A 12,432-nucleotide genomic window follows, 5' to 3' on the forward strand; every position below is an offset into this window, starting at 1 on the left:
CATAAGATATAAGAGAATTAGGCCATTTAGCCCATCAATAACATCGGTAATTTGAGGAGACCAAACTGCTAAGCCCCACTTCATGTTAATAACACTAGGAGCACAACTCATTCTAAAGTATAGTCAGAAACTTGATTATTAATTGGAAATATGAAAGAAAGACAGTTCTTAGATGCCACGGCAACTGGATCATATTGTAAATTTACTGCTAAAGTTGTATTCACTGCTGAAGAAAACTTTACATTAAAAATCACAGACGGTCATCAAAGCATAAGGAACCAATAACCAAAATGGAGGATTAATAGCCCAAGGGCACAAAGGAGATTCACTGCAATTTTTGTGTAAATTGCTATACTAATTTTTAACAGAACCAAAGGAACTGCTTATGGACATGACAGAAATCAAAAGAGATTTGTACAACCTTGTTCTTTGTTTTAAAAAAACAGTCAAAATCAAAGACTATCTTTGCAAGATACAACACCACACTTCACTGCCCTGCTCCAGTTAGAATAGAAAGCCTTGGTATCTTAATCAGAGTTTCAATTTAAAAGTAACACACAAGTAAAACTAGTGCCACTACCAAGGCTTAACTTCAGCCATGGAGGCGAATGGAATTGCTCCATTCTCTGAACACGCATCTTTAATTCTTGCTCCCTGGGCCAATTTGAAAGCAGCAAGTGACACGTACCAGATTTACATTCCAGACAAAAGTATCAGGGCGAACGATTGCTGGCAGGCTGAAGTTAATGTAGGAATACAGCGGAAAAAAAATCTTGGAAATAAACCCCACCCCTCTTCCTGACAGACTCCAGCTGTTTTCCAGAATCATCCTTGGAGGGGAAGAACAGTGACGAGTGGATTTGAGAGAGAAAAATGTGGCTAACTGACAAAATCCACTGCCTTCTAAACAGAAACAGACTTCTAGCAGAAATAACATTATCAATTTTAGTGAAAGATGATATAAATGGTCCTTCTATTGCCCATATACACTGGGTGTTAGTGTAGACGGAAATGGGAAAGCATGCCAGAATATCCAGAACAGACCCTGCAACTGTACAATTTTATGAAACTTTATTCATTCACAATTATTCAGTGTTGAAGGTAATGATATCACTTGAAAACGGGACCCATTAAAATCTGCTGTGTTGATCAGTGGTCAGGGGGAAAAAGAAGTATTAATAATGCATATCAGTCAGTCCTTGTGAACACTGCACTCAACCTTCCTGGGTTAACACAATCAGCTTTCTGTCCTGATGTGTGCTTGTACAAGGCCATAAAGATAGCAGGAACGTTAACAGAAGTGAAGGATTTTTTTTAAAGCTGCAATTCATTTTCTGGACTTGGCGGATTTGGACTGATAGGACTGCAGAGACACCTGAAGAGAGCAATGAAAATAAACTGTGATGAAACACTTGGGAAAATATCTAGCTTGGCTCTCTAAGCTCAAAGATAAAGAACTTATTTGGGCAAGGGAGATCAAGGGCCCTGTCAGAGAGCTGCAGAAAACACCAATTTTAGCAGAGTGGATGAGTGAGAGGATGGATGTGAGCATATGCAAGCTAGTGAATGCAGATGTGAAGCATATTAGCTGAAGGTCAAAGGAGTAAAAAGACATATCTTTCTCACAGGGAAAGAACTATCCAAGGTGCATACCATTCAATTTGAAAATACACTCACACAGAATAAAATTGTCTGTTTATAAATGCTTAAACAAAGGAGAATATTAATTTTTTCACACTTGCCTTTGTGCTGGCAACCCCAATTTCAGGTCCGGCATTGATATGGACACCACAATCTGTCTCACGAGAGATAGAGCTACCAACTGTGTTTGTAATGCCCACAGTCAGAGCACCCCGCTCCTTACAGTACCTCAGTGCCATCAAAGTGTCAGCTGTTTCCCCTGAAAACAAACAGATAAATCAAGAATCTTTCCGCACAGAAAGCTAACAGCTTATGCCACATTTGGTGGTACGAAAGAAAAATACCACCGTTGCTAGAAATGCAAAATAAAAAAATGTTAAGAGGACACAGAAACAGCATATGTGGAAAAAGAAACAGTTAATATTTTAGTTTAAGGACCTCCCATCAGAACTGGAAATAGTGCTGTTGGAAACCAGTTTCAGGATGCATGCAAAGAAAATAAGGGCAAGTTTATGATGGGATGGAAGGCAGGAGAAATTAATCACAAGTGCAAGGTAAAAATTGGAAAATAAGGTCAGTGTGATACAAATTTAAGATCATTAGCTGAAATTGAGATTGAATACTGGGACCCAGAAATAAGTACCAGAAATGTTAACTATCCAAAATCATTCAACTCAAAGTTGCCTGAGATCTTGTTAGAAGTAGAGGCACTCTTTCGCAAGTTTGTGTTCAGTTTAGTTGGAGCATGACAGAGATGACAAAGAAAGAATTAAAGCCATAGACTTCGTGATCCAAGAGGACAGATTCTAATCTTATTGCATTTCTGGGACACACTAACTATTCTAGCTTTTATTCAACATGGAGTATCACACTGGCTTTTTAGCCTAATGAAAGATAAATTTGCTTGAAAGAGGTATAATCAACAGGATATTAACAGGAATTAAATTTATAATTTGGCCTGATGCATATTGGCTTCTATTCACTTATGTTTTGATATTAAAGAGGTCTAATTAATGTAATTTAAAGGCCTGAAAATTTAGATAATTGAGATACAGTGTGCATTTCTTCCAGTAAAATACCAGAACGCACAATTTTCGTTCAGGGTAATATTAAAAAGTACAGACAATGCTAGTCAAGATGGTGCAACTAGCCACTACTGAAACTCTTAGTAACTGTTTTAGGCATGGTTATGTCGATGAAGTCGATATACTGTGTTCTATTTGAAATGCAAAACATCCTCAGTGAGCTAAATAGAGCACTCCTGCAAGTCGATTGATACTTGATACATAATTGGTTTTAAGTTTTTCTGTGTGCCAATGGAAATCAGACATTAGCTCATTTACTCTATAAAGATTAATGTCTTGAGAAAAATATGAGAAGGTAGAGACTTAAAAAGAAATATATTACAGGTGCACTTTACTCCTCATACCAATAGAATTCGAAGTCACTTATCTCTGCCTTAATTAGAGAACCTTCTCCAATTATTAACTATTCAAACAACTCCTCAATGACTTACAAATCCAATGAGGTAGATCTTATTTATCTACCCATCCTGAGGGAAATTCCCATCTCTTTTCACTGTAGGACATCACAATTCAGAATGAAAATAAAGTATGCTGAGAAAAGGCACAGACATTAATCCAAATTTTACCTTTCCACACTTCAAATTAATTTGGCAATGCAGATTTTCTAACTTTTGCACAATTTACATTTATATACAGCTTCAAAAATACTGAACGAAAATATTCTCGTGTGAAGAAATTTGTGGTTAGAATATTACATAATGTAGACCTTAACGAAGTACCTGATTGGCTGAGAAAGAAACAGACGTCATCTCTGAAGACAGGAGTGTTTCGGTCCAGGAAGTCACTAGCAAGCTCAACCATGACAGGCAGCTCTGTAAGTTCTTCCAGCACCTGTCGAGTCTTAAAACAGAAAAAAAAAGTAAACATTCAAGCTTCAGTACTAAATTAACACTTCCTTTGTTGCCCAAAATAGGAGAAAAGTGTGATTCTAAAAACTGAGACAAACAAATCCAAAATTCTGCCCAATTCCCTCAGTCTATATAAGCACAAAAGAAAACAAGACCTGCATTAAAAAATTCTCAACATTTCACACGGTTTCCTTAGAAAAATAAAGATTAAGAGTGACATAATAGTAAGTTTTAATACAATGACATGCTTTCATAACATAGATATGGTAAAGATATATTTTCACTTGTCACAGAGTCAGAGTCATTTAGCTTACAAACAGGCTCTTGAACCAAACTAGTCCAAGGCAATCACCAACTACACATTTACGCTAATCCAGCATTAATCCCACTTCTTACTCTCCCCATATTTCCATCAAGTCCTCCCATTCTGTTGCTCATCTGCACACAAGGGACAATTTATAGTGGTTAATTTATAGTGGTCATCAACCTCAATATCTTAGGGATGCGAGTGGAAATAGGAGTACCAGTCGGAAACCCATGCAGCCACAGGGCGATGTGCAAACAGCAACAAGCAATACCCGAGGTTATGATAAATATAGCTTTCTGGAGCTACGTGGTTACATCTTTGTGCTGCCCACAATTGCTTTTTTTAAAAAAGCTATTTACTTTTTGCCTTCATCAAAGCACAGGTGTCATTATCATATTGTGAGGGCACTTGTTAAAGTGGGGGCAGAAGAGCCTCAGGACTTGCACCAGCAGGTTCAAGAACAGTTACTACCCCACAATCATCAGGCTTAAACAAAGGGAATAACTACGCTCACCTGCCCATCTATTGAGACGTTCCCACAACCAATGATCTTGCTCTAAGGACTCTTTATGTTGTTATCTGATGTTGTCATTATTTATTACCATTTATTTACATTTGCACAGTTTGTGGTCTTCTGTATTTTAGTTGATCTTTCATTGATCCTGTTAGAGTTACTATTCTACAGGTTTGCTGAGTATGCCCACAGGGAAATGAATCCCAGGGTTGTATACTGTGACATACGATTTACTTTTCTTAAAACTTTTTTTCTGTCATGTTTTTAATGCAGTGAGTTCCAGACTGTAACCACCCTCAGATCCACTCTAACCTATTTACTCCTCACCTTATCCCATGTCCTCTGGCTTTAGATAGCTCTACTACAAGGAAGCTCTTCATTATCCACCCCATCTATGCCACTTGTAATTTTATCTACAGTGCTCAGTCAGGTCCCTTCTTAGCCTCTTCCACTCAAGAGAAAACAAACCCAGCCTCTCTTCATAACTGAAAACTTCTACCACAGGCAACATCCTAGTCAAGTCTGCTCTGCATCCTCTCCAATGCATTAATGCTCCACCATTGGTTTAGTGCCTAGAACCAATAGGAAAGTGAGCAGAAATTTCTTGATGTGGAGAATGTTGAATTTGCATTGGTATGGAGATTGAGGCAAACAATATAGAATCGATTGAATGGATCCTGGATACTTGCTCATGGGAGAAATCCATAGAAGGGTTTTTTGAAGAATCAAAATCAGATTTAAATCACCGGCAGATATTGTGAAATATCTTAACTTTGCCAGCAGCAGTACAACACAATACGTAGAGGAAAAAAGCTGAATTACATTTAGCGTATGCATATGTATATCAAATAGTTAAATAAGCATTGCAAAAACAGAAAGAAAAAAACTAAGTGAGATAATATTCATGGGCTCAATGTCCATTCAGAAGTTGGATGGCTGAGGGACACAAGCTGTTTTTGAATTGTTGAATGTGTGTCTTCAGGCTTCTGTATCTCCTTCCTGATGATAAACATGAGGAGAGAGCATATACTGTGTGATGGGGGTCCGTAATGATGGGCGCCACCTTTTTTTGAGGCACTGCTCCTTGAGGGTGTCTTAGCTGACACAGAAGCTAGTATCCATGATGGAGCTGACTAATTTTACAACTCTTGCAGTTTACTTCAATCCTGTGAAGTAGCCCCCCTGCCCAAACCACCACCAGCAGATGGTGATGTATCCAGTCAGAATGCTCTCCACAATACATCTGTAAAAATGTTCAAGTGTTTTAGGTGACATTCCAAAATCTCCTCAAACACCTAATGAAATATAGCCGCTGTCTTGCCTTCTTTAAGACATTAGCACCCAGGAACTTGAAATTGTAGCATAAAATTTGTCCCTGAGCTGTAAATACATTAAGTTGCAAAACTGATTATTTTGTATGATGTCTCCGTCATCAATCACTTGCTGAATGATTTGTGACATCAGGTTTATCGTGGGTATCATCTGGTGAAGGAAAAATGCTGGCTTGATGACCAGGAGAATCCATCACGAAATGCAGTGATGGAATCTTCAATACTCAGTGGAACCTTTGGACGTTTCAAAGCTCTCGGCCAACATCAGTTTGTTTTGTGGATTGGTAGACACTAACCAACTATCCTACAGTTTAAAAACAAGTTTATTTTTCAGCATCTTAAGCATGAAAGAACATTCCAAGATGCTTCATATCAGCATCATTAAACAAGATCTGACGTTAAAGTATATGAAGACATTAGCACAGATGGTCAAAAGGTTGTTTTAAAAATATCTTAAGAAAAAAATGAGCGGTATTGAGCCTTAGAGATGGCAAACATCCGACATAATTTTCAGTGAGGAATATCCCCACAAAAAATTAAGGGAAAGGCCAAAGGTTAAAGTGCAAGGCATGTCCAATATTTGAAGAACACTTTTTTTTAAGATTATGAGAACACTCAGTCCTCTTTTATTGTCATTTAGAAATGCATACATGCATTAAGAAATGACACAATGTTCCTCTAGGGTGATATCACACTTTACAACATATCTAGACTAGGCACACTACAACCATAAAACTATTGAAACTTGTCGGCTGCTTCCAAGGTATCGGCAAATTGACGGTGCCTGGAGGTTTATGGCAGGGAGTTTCTCCCTTTTGCCGCCTGCTATTGGGGACTCGGGAGTCGAATCACTCGGGACTTCGAGACTTTTTTTTTACTGTGCCCATGGTCTGTTCTTCATCAAATTATGGTATTGCTTTGCACTGCTGTAACTATATGTTAAAATTATGTGGTTCTGTCAGTATTAGTCTTTGGTCTGTCCTGTTCTCTGTGATATCACTCCAGAGAAACATTGTATCATTTCTTAATGCATGTATGCATTTCTAAATGACAATAAAAGAGGACTGAGTGTTCTCATAGTCTAATCCTGTGTCTTGGTAGAAGACAGTAAAAACAGCACAGCATAATCAGGAACCATTATTTGTCCACAGGTTGTAACTCTTGCTCGGATATCAGGTCACCACCAAGCATTGATGACCAATATAAGTCATTAATTAGTTTTTGTAGAACAACTCATCAGAATCTGCATGATACAACATTTGTTTTTTTTAAATGAATTAGCTGTTTTTACATCAGAAGTTTATACAAATGTTCCACTACGGACTCCTAATGATACAAAGAGGACTATATTATTAACTTAGGTATTATCAAAGCCCTTTACCTTTTCCACTTATTACCTCCCAGTTTCTCACTTCATATACTTCCCCCACCCACCTGGCTTCACCTATCATTCTCTAGCTTGTACTCCTTCCACTCCCCCACCTCCTTATTCTGGCTTCTTTCCCTTCCTTTCTGGTCCTGATGAGAAGTCTTGGCCCGAAATGTCGACTGTTTATTCCCTTCCATGACCTGCTGAGCTCCTCCAGCATTTTGTATGCATGCTGTAGATATTTGCCAAGAGCAATCATGGTCACAGAAAGACCGTGATCGGCCACTTCATACAACACGACACATAATGAACAAACATAATCTGGATCTCCAGCATCTGCAGAATCTCTTTGCTTTATTATCAAAGTTACTTTGTTTTATCATCCTCCTTAATAAACTAGCTGAACCTCAGGTTTTTGCCTCATCTGGAAAAGAACCCTTCAATGATGCTCTGGGGTGCCAGTCTAGATTATCTGCCCGAATCCTGGGATGGAAGCTATTAGCCACTGTTTACTGACTCAACACAACCACAAAGTCAAATTGATCCTATCATGGATCTACTTAGAAATGACAGGTGTAAGACCATTTCCAACTACAAAACCTCTTTAAGACCATCTGCTAATATTGTTTAATTGAATCAAGCTAAATTGTTTTTCAGTCAATCTGTCTGGGGAAGCATCTCGTATGTAGGCTTCCAGGCAGCCATTTCTCAGTTTGTCTACATTCAAAGAGCCAGAATAGCTCGAAGCAGGTAGATGCTGGCCTGGACCCCATCAGATTAGTTTTTAATGGACATGCGTTGCTCTTTCAGGATGATAATTACTGCCTTTTTGGTACGTGGATTTGCCTCCAATGTTTCCATAAAAAGGAACGGAACTGCTGAGCATAGCACAGACAGGTAACTGAGCAAAATCCAAGCCCAGGCACAAGGAGTGCCTTGGGGAGCAGCAAATCTGAGCAATAAGCAGAAAAAGGCTGACACTATTAAGCACCACTATAATTACTAACAATCTCCACTCGTGTAAAGCTTCTTAGACAGGGTACTGCAGAGGGCAGCACTGACAGTTTGGAGAGAATCCATACCTCCCCTTATATTGAAATCCTTTGAAAGAGGAAATGAGGCAACAAGTTGGAGTGGTTTTGGCAAAGATGCCACAGAGAAAGAAGCAACCTCTAAAAGGTGGATTGGAGGTGAGTCGACTGGGAACGTGTTAAGAGGAGTTGATGTTTTACTAACTCAAATGGATTTTTCAATGACCAATCTCGGTAGGAAAGCAGCACATTTGAGGTCATCTAGCTTTCCCTTCAGAAATGCGTTTTCGCTCTGCAACGCTGCAATGGCGGCTTCGGCGCTCACCAGTCGGTCACTGTAATCATTCAGGCCGTCTTCAATCCCACGAATGCGTTCGTTGTGCGACTCGTAAAAAGACATAATTTGTTCCATGGTAGCATTCACTGGTGATAAAGCATCTTCAAGTTCTCTTTTTAGGGCAGAATGCACCGCTTGCATCATGTCAGTAATAAGTACTAAACGAAGCCTCCCCAAGTCATCGGGTAGCGCAGGTCCGGGTCCAGGTCCAGCAGCGTGCAATGGCGCCATTACTGTAACATCAGCCTTCTTGCTCGAGGCTCTGCTATCTTTTTCCCCAGTTTTACTTCAAAGGTACATTCTACTTGCCATTTCAATGTCCAGCTATGTCCCGCGTTGTTCACAATGGTAAATATTCAGTTATCTCGAGCATACGGCAAAGGTAAACAGGTAGATTTTCAATAAAAATCAGGAGCCATACTCACACGCACCGACTCACGCCATACTCAACCCCAGAAGTCGGAAAGCAGCACACTTGACATGGCCTAAAAGGAATTTAGCAAAGCTCTGACAAGGTACTGCCAACAGATAGTAAGTGCCAATGGGATATCGAGAGTAGAAAACTGGATGGAAAATCAGCTCATTGCCAAGAAGGGTAATAGATTGTAACACTGGAAAAGTGTTACAAAAATATTCCATATTCAGTTATTATCTTCTAGCTTATGGTAATCTAAGAAAATGATTTAAATCTAAAAATAATCAGCAGGTAGAACTGTGAAGAAAAGCATTTCAGGATGGGTAGCAATACAAAGGGGAAAAAATAAAATATTGAGAGAGTGGAGCAACAGAGGAAATTTTAAGGTTTTCACGGCATCAGTAAAGGTAGTTATAATGGTCTAAGAAACAGAGGCATGTGGACTTAAGGACCTAACTTGTAGGGAAAGATAGGAATTTATTCCATGGAGCGTAGGAGAATGAAGGGAGATGTGAAAAGGTACAGTATAAAAAATTCACTGGTATTGATAGGGTAAATGCAAGGAAGCATTTTTTTCCCCACTAAGGTTCAGTGAGACTAGAACTAGAGGTCATAAGATTAGGGTGAAAGGTGAAATAATAAAGGCATGTGTTCCCAACCTGTTTTATGCCAATGAGCCTTACAAATAGCCAAGGGGTCTGTGGTCCCAAGGTTGGGAACCCCTGATTTAAGAGAACCTGAGGTGGCAGAGGTCACGAAGAATGATGTAGATGTCATGGGAGAACCTCTATCGCTGTTAAGGCAGCAAAAAGATGGGGTGAGCGAGAATGACTGGGAAATGGAGGAAATGTGGGTGAGGGCATCATTCACAGTGGGGGAAAGGAAACCCCATTTCTGATATCCTGGAAAGAAAAGCTTTATCCTGAGAATTGATGTTGCAGAGATGAAGGAACTGAAAAAAGGGAAAAGCTTTTTTTTTAAAACAGGAGACAGGTTGGGAACAGGTATAATCAAGGTAGCTGTGGGAATCGGTAGGTATATAAAAGATGTCGGTAGACAGTTTGTCTCCACATGGAGATAGAGATAGTGGGAAAGAGGAGCGAAGTACCAAGTGAACTTAAGGGCAGAATAATAGTTTGGCATAGACTAGGTGGGCTGAAGATGCCTGATTCTATACTGTAGTGTTCTATGATTCTACAGTAGGGATGTTTGTTAATTCTGTATACATCTGGTAGATCATCAATAAAAGTACTACAGTATATATATTTATGGCCACTAAATTACAGGAAAAATGCTACCATAGACAGTCTCAAGCCCAGCTACAAAGGGAGGAAGATTGAGCATGGGGCTAGCAACCTCATCCCATAAAAACCTAATGCTTCAGAAATTCCAACAGAAGCTCTGAAGACCTCATCCCTGGGAAAGGAAAGATATATCAAGAAAATGGGCTCCACTTGGGAAAACTTGAAAAAATGGCCCAGGACAGAGAATTCTGACGAGTTGCTTTCGGAGGCGATGAACTTAGTAAGAAGACATTACAGGAAAAGTGTGATTGTATTGGAAAGAGTATAGAGGGGTTTTTTGAAGATGTCGCCAGCTCTGGAAAAATGTAACTCTAAGGTAAGACAGGATAAGCCCGAATTGTTTTCTTTGTAAGAGAGATTTAATTCAGCTGTACAAAATTATGGAGGACTTGGAAAGAGGAAAGAAGAATCTATTTCTTCCTGAAATGAAGCCATAGCTTTAAAGTAAACTTTAGAAGAATTAGAAAGTGCCAGGCTGGGTGGGCTCTGCAACTGTACAAGGGAGCAAAGCACATTACTCTCAAAGAATACTTAGATATGTGTGAAGAACTGTGAAGTGCAGTGTTTTGGACCTGGTGCTAGAAGCTGGACTTAGGTCCAGCACAATTTTTGACATGCACAAATATACCCAAGTGGCCTCCTTTGCCGTCATGAATTTTCCACAACTCTATGCAGCGAAAACAATCAGTACTGCTCAGGCAAAACTGCAAAAAAAGATTTATTGAGGACTTGAAGGTTGCTCTGATTGATGAGCAGACCAACACAGTTTTGTAGAAAAAGGGATGATTGGTTTCCAGTCATTCTTTGATTTGGAAGCTCATTTAATTGGAATCAGTGTAGAGAATAATCACAGACCTCACAGAATTCACTTACGAGATGAAAGGCAGATTTAATAACAGTATGTTAACATGAAGTACAATATCACTCAAAAGAACTACATTACCCCAGTATGTGGTTGACTTTAAGCTGATTCTGAATTGTAGTCTAACACTATGTAATTGCTCTTTTTGCAAACCACACTATAAGTAAAACTGCACTTATTGCTCAAATTCAGTTGAACTAAACATATCATAGAAAACTAAAACAACAAGAATTCTGCAGATGCTGGAAATTCAAGCAACATACATCAAAGTTGCTGGTGAACGCAGCAGGCCAAGCAGCATCTATAGGAAGAGGCGCAGTCGACGTTTCAGGCCGAGACCCTTCGTCAGGACTAAGTTAACTAAGTTAGAAAACTAAGATGGCTTTCCTCCTAAGCAGTGCTCAAAATAACCAAGTAGCCCAAAGAACTTATTATTTTGCATGCTGCAGTAAGCAGCAGTCAGAATTAGTTGTTTGTAAACTGAAGCAAAATAACTAATACAAAATTGTTTTGCTTTATTAAGTAATGACATCATGGCTCCCAACAATAACAACAGCAAATGACAATTTAAGCTAATATATCACATAGATATACCTACAGCAACACCCGCATGGTAACTTGTCCCACAGGCAATGAGGATCAAGCGTCTACATCTCAGAATCTCTTTGATATGATCTTGTAGGCCACCAAGAATTACTGCAAAAGGACAAACATTCATCATTCACTTTTACAGAATCATCAGAAGCATTGACAAATAATAAGAAAAAGTTGTTTGGGTCACTGAATTTGTCCTTGCTCATTTAAACACAGCCAATCAGACATCCAACTTCATTTTGTTCTTGGGAAAGCATTCCAAATGCTCATTACTGGAGTAAAGATTAGTTCCCAGAGATCCATTTTTCATTTACCCATCAGCATTTCGAATTAATCTTCTGATCATCTTATTATTCTGACATAATCTCTGACTCCATGTCTGAAACTACCCAATTTTAAAATGCAACTTAAATGCTTTAAAATATAAGCTTACGTAAAACTGTTTCTGCTATATTGTATTGCTTTAAAAATGGCACTGTCATGCAAGTGTGTTTTAAAGTTTCCTGTAACAACTACATGAAATAACTGCATATTAAATCACTGTAAGGTCAACAGTCAAAGAATGTTAACTATAAAGAATGCTCTGCAGAGGCATTACTGTATATTTAAAATATACAAAGAGAACATGGATATTAAATCTATCAATGATGTGGTAATGAAAGGCAGGACTTATTTCAAAGACAGAACAATTCAGCAGCATAAAGGACAGGAGGAGTTGAACATCCAGGGGACTGACAGGCTGAATCCCCATAGCAAATATAAGATGTACCATTAGGTTTCTGCAATTAAAATCT

At 38.9% G+C, this 12,432-nt stretch overlaps 1 protein-coding gene across 1 annotated transcript in view; it reads right to left on the reverse strand.

The window, feature by feature from the left end:
- Window positions 1-12,432, reverse strand: part of LOC134351018 (glutamine--fructose-6-phosphate aminotransferase [isomerizing] 1-like) — a 104,971-nt gene that overhangs the window by 21,901 nt on the left and 70,638 nt on the right. The window contains exons 13-15 of the mRNA XM_063056985.1: window positions 11,643-11,740; window positions 3,446-3,566; window positions 1,743-1,900 (exon numbers count right to left, since the gene is read on the reverse strand). Coding sequence (XP_062913055.1) covers window positions 1,743-1,900; window positions 3,446-3,566; window positions 11,643-11,740 — 377 coding nt within the window. The remainder of the gene's footprint in view (window positions 1-1,742; window positions 1,901-3,445; window positions 3,567-11,642; window positions 11,741-12,432) is intronic.

This window comes from Mobula hypostoma, chromosome 8, assembly GCF_963921235.1.
Source record: "Mobula hypostoma chromosome 8, sMobHyp1.1, whole genome shotgun sequence".
NCBI classification, from domain to species: domain Eukaryota; kingdom Metazoa; phylum Chordata; class Chondrichthyes; order Myliobatiformes; family Myliobatidae; genus Mobula; species Mobula hypostoma.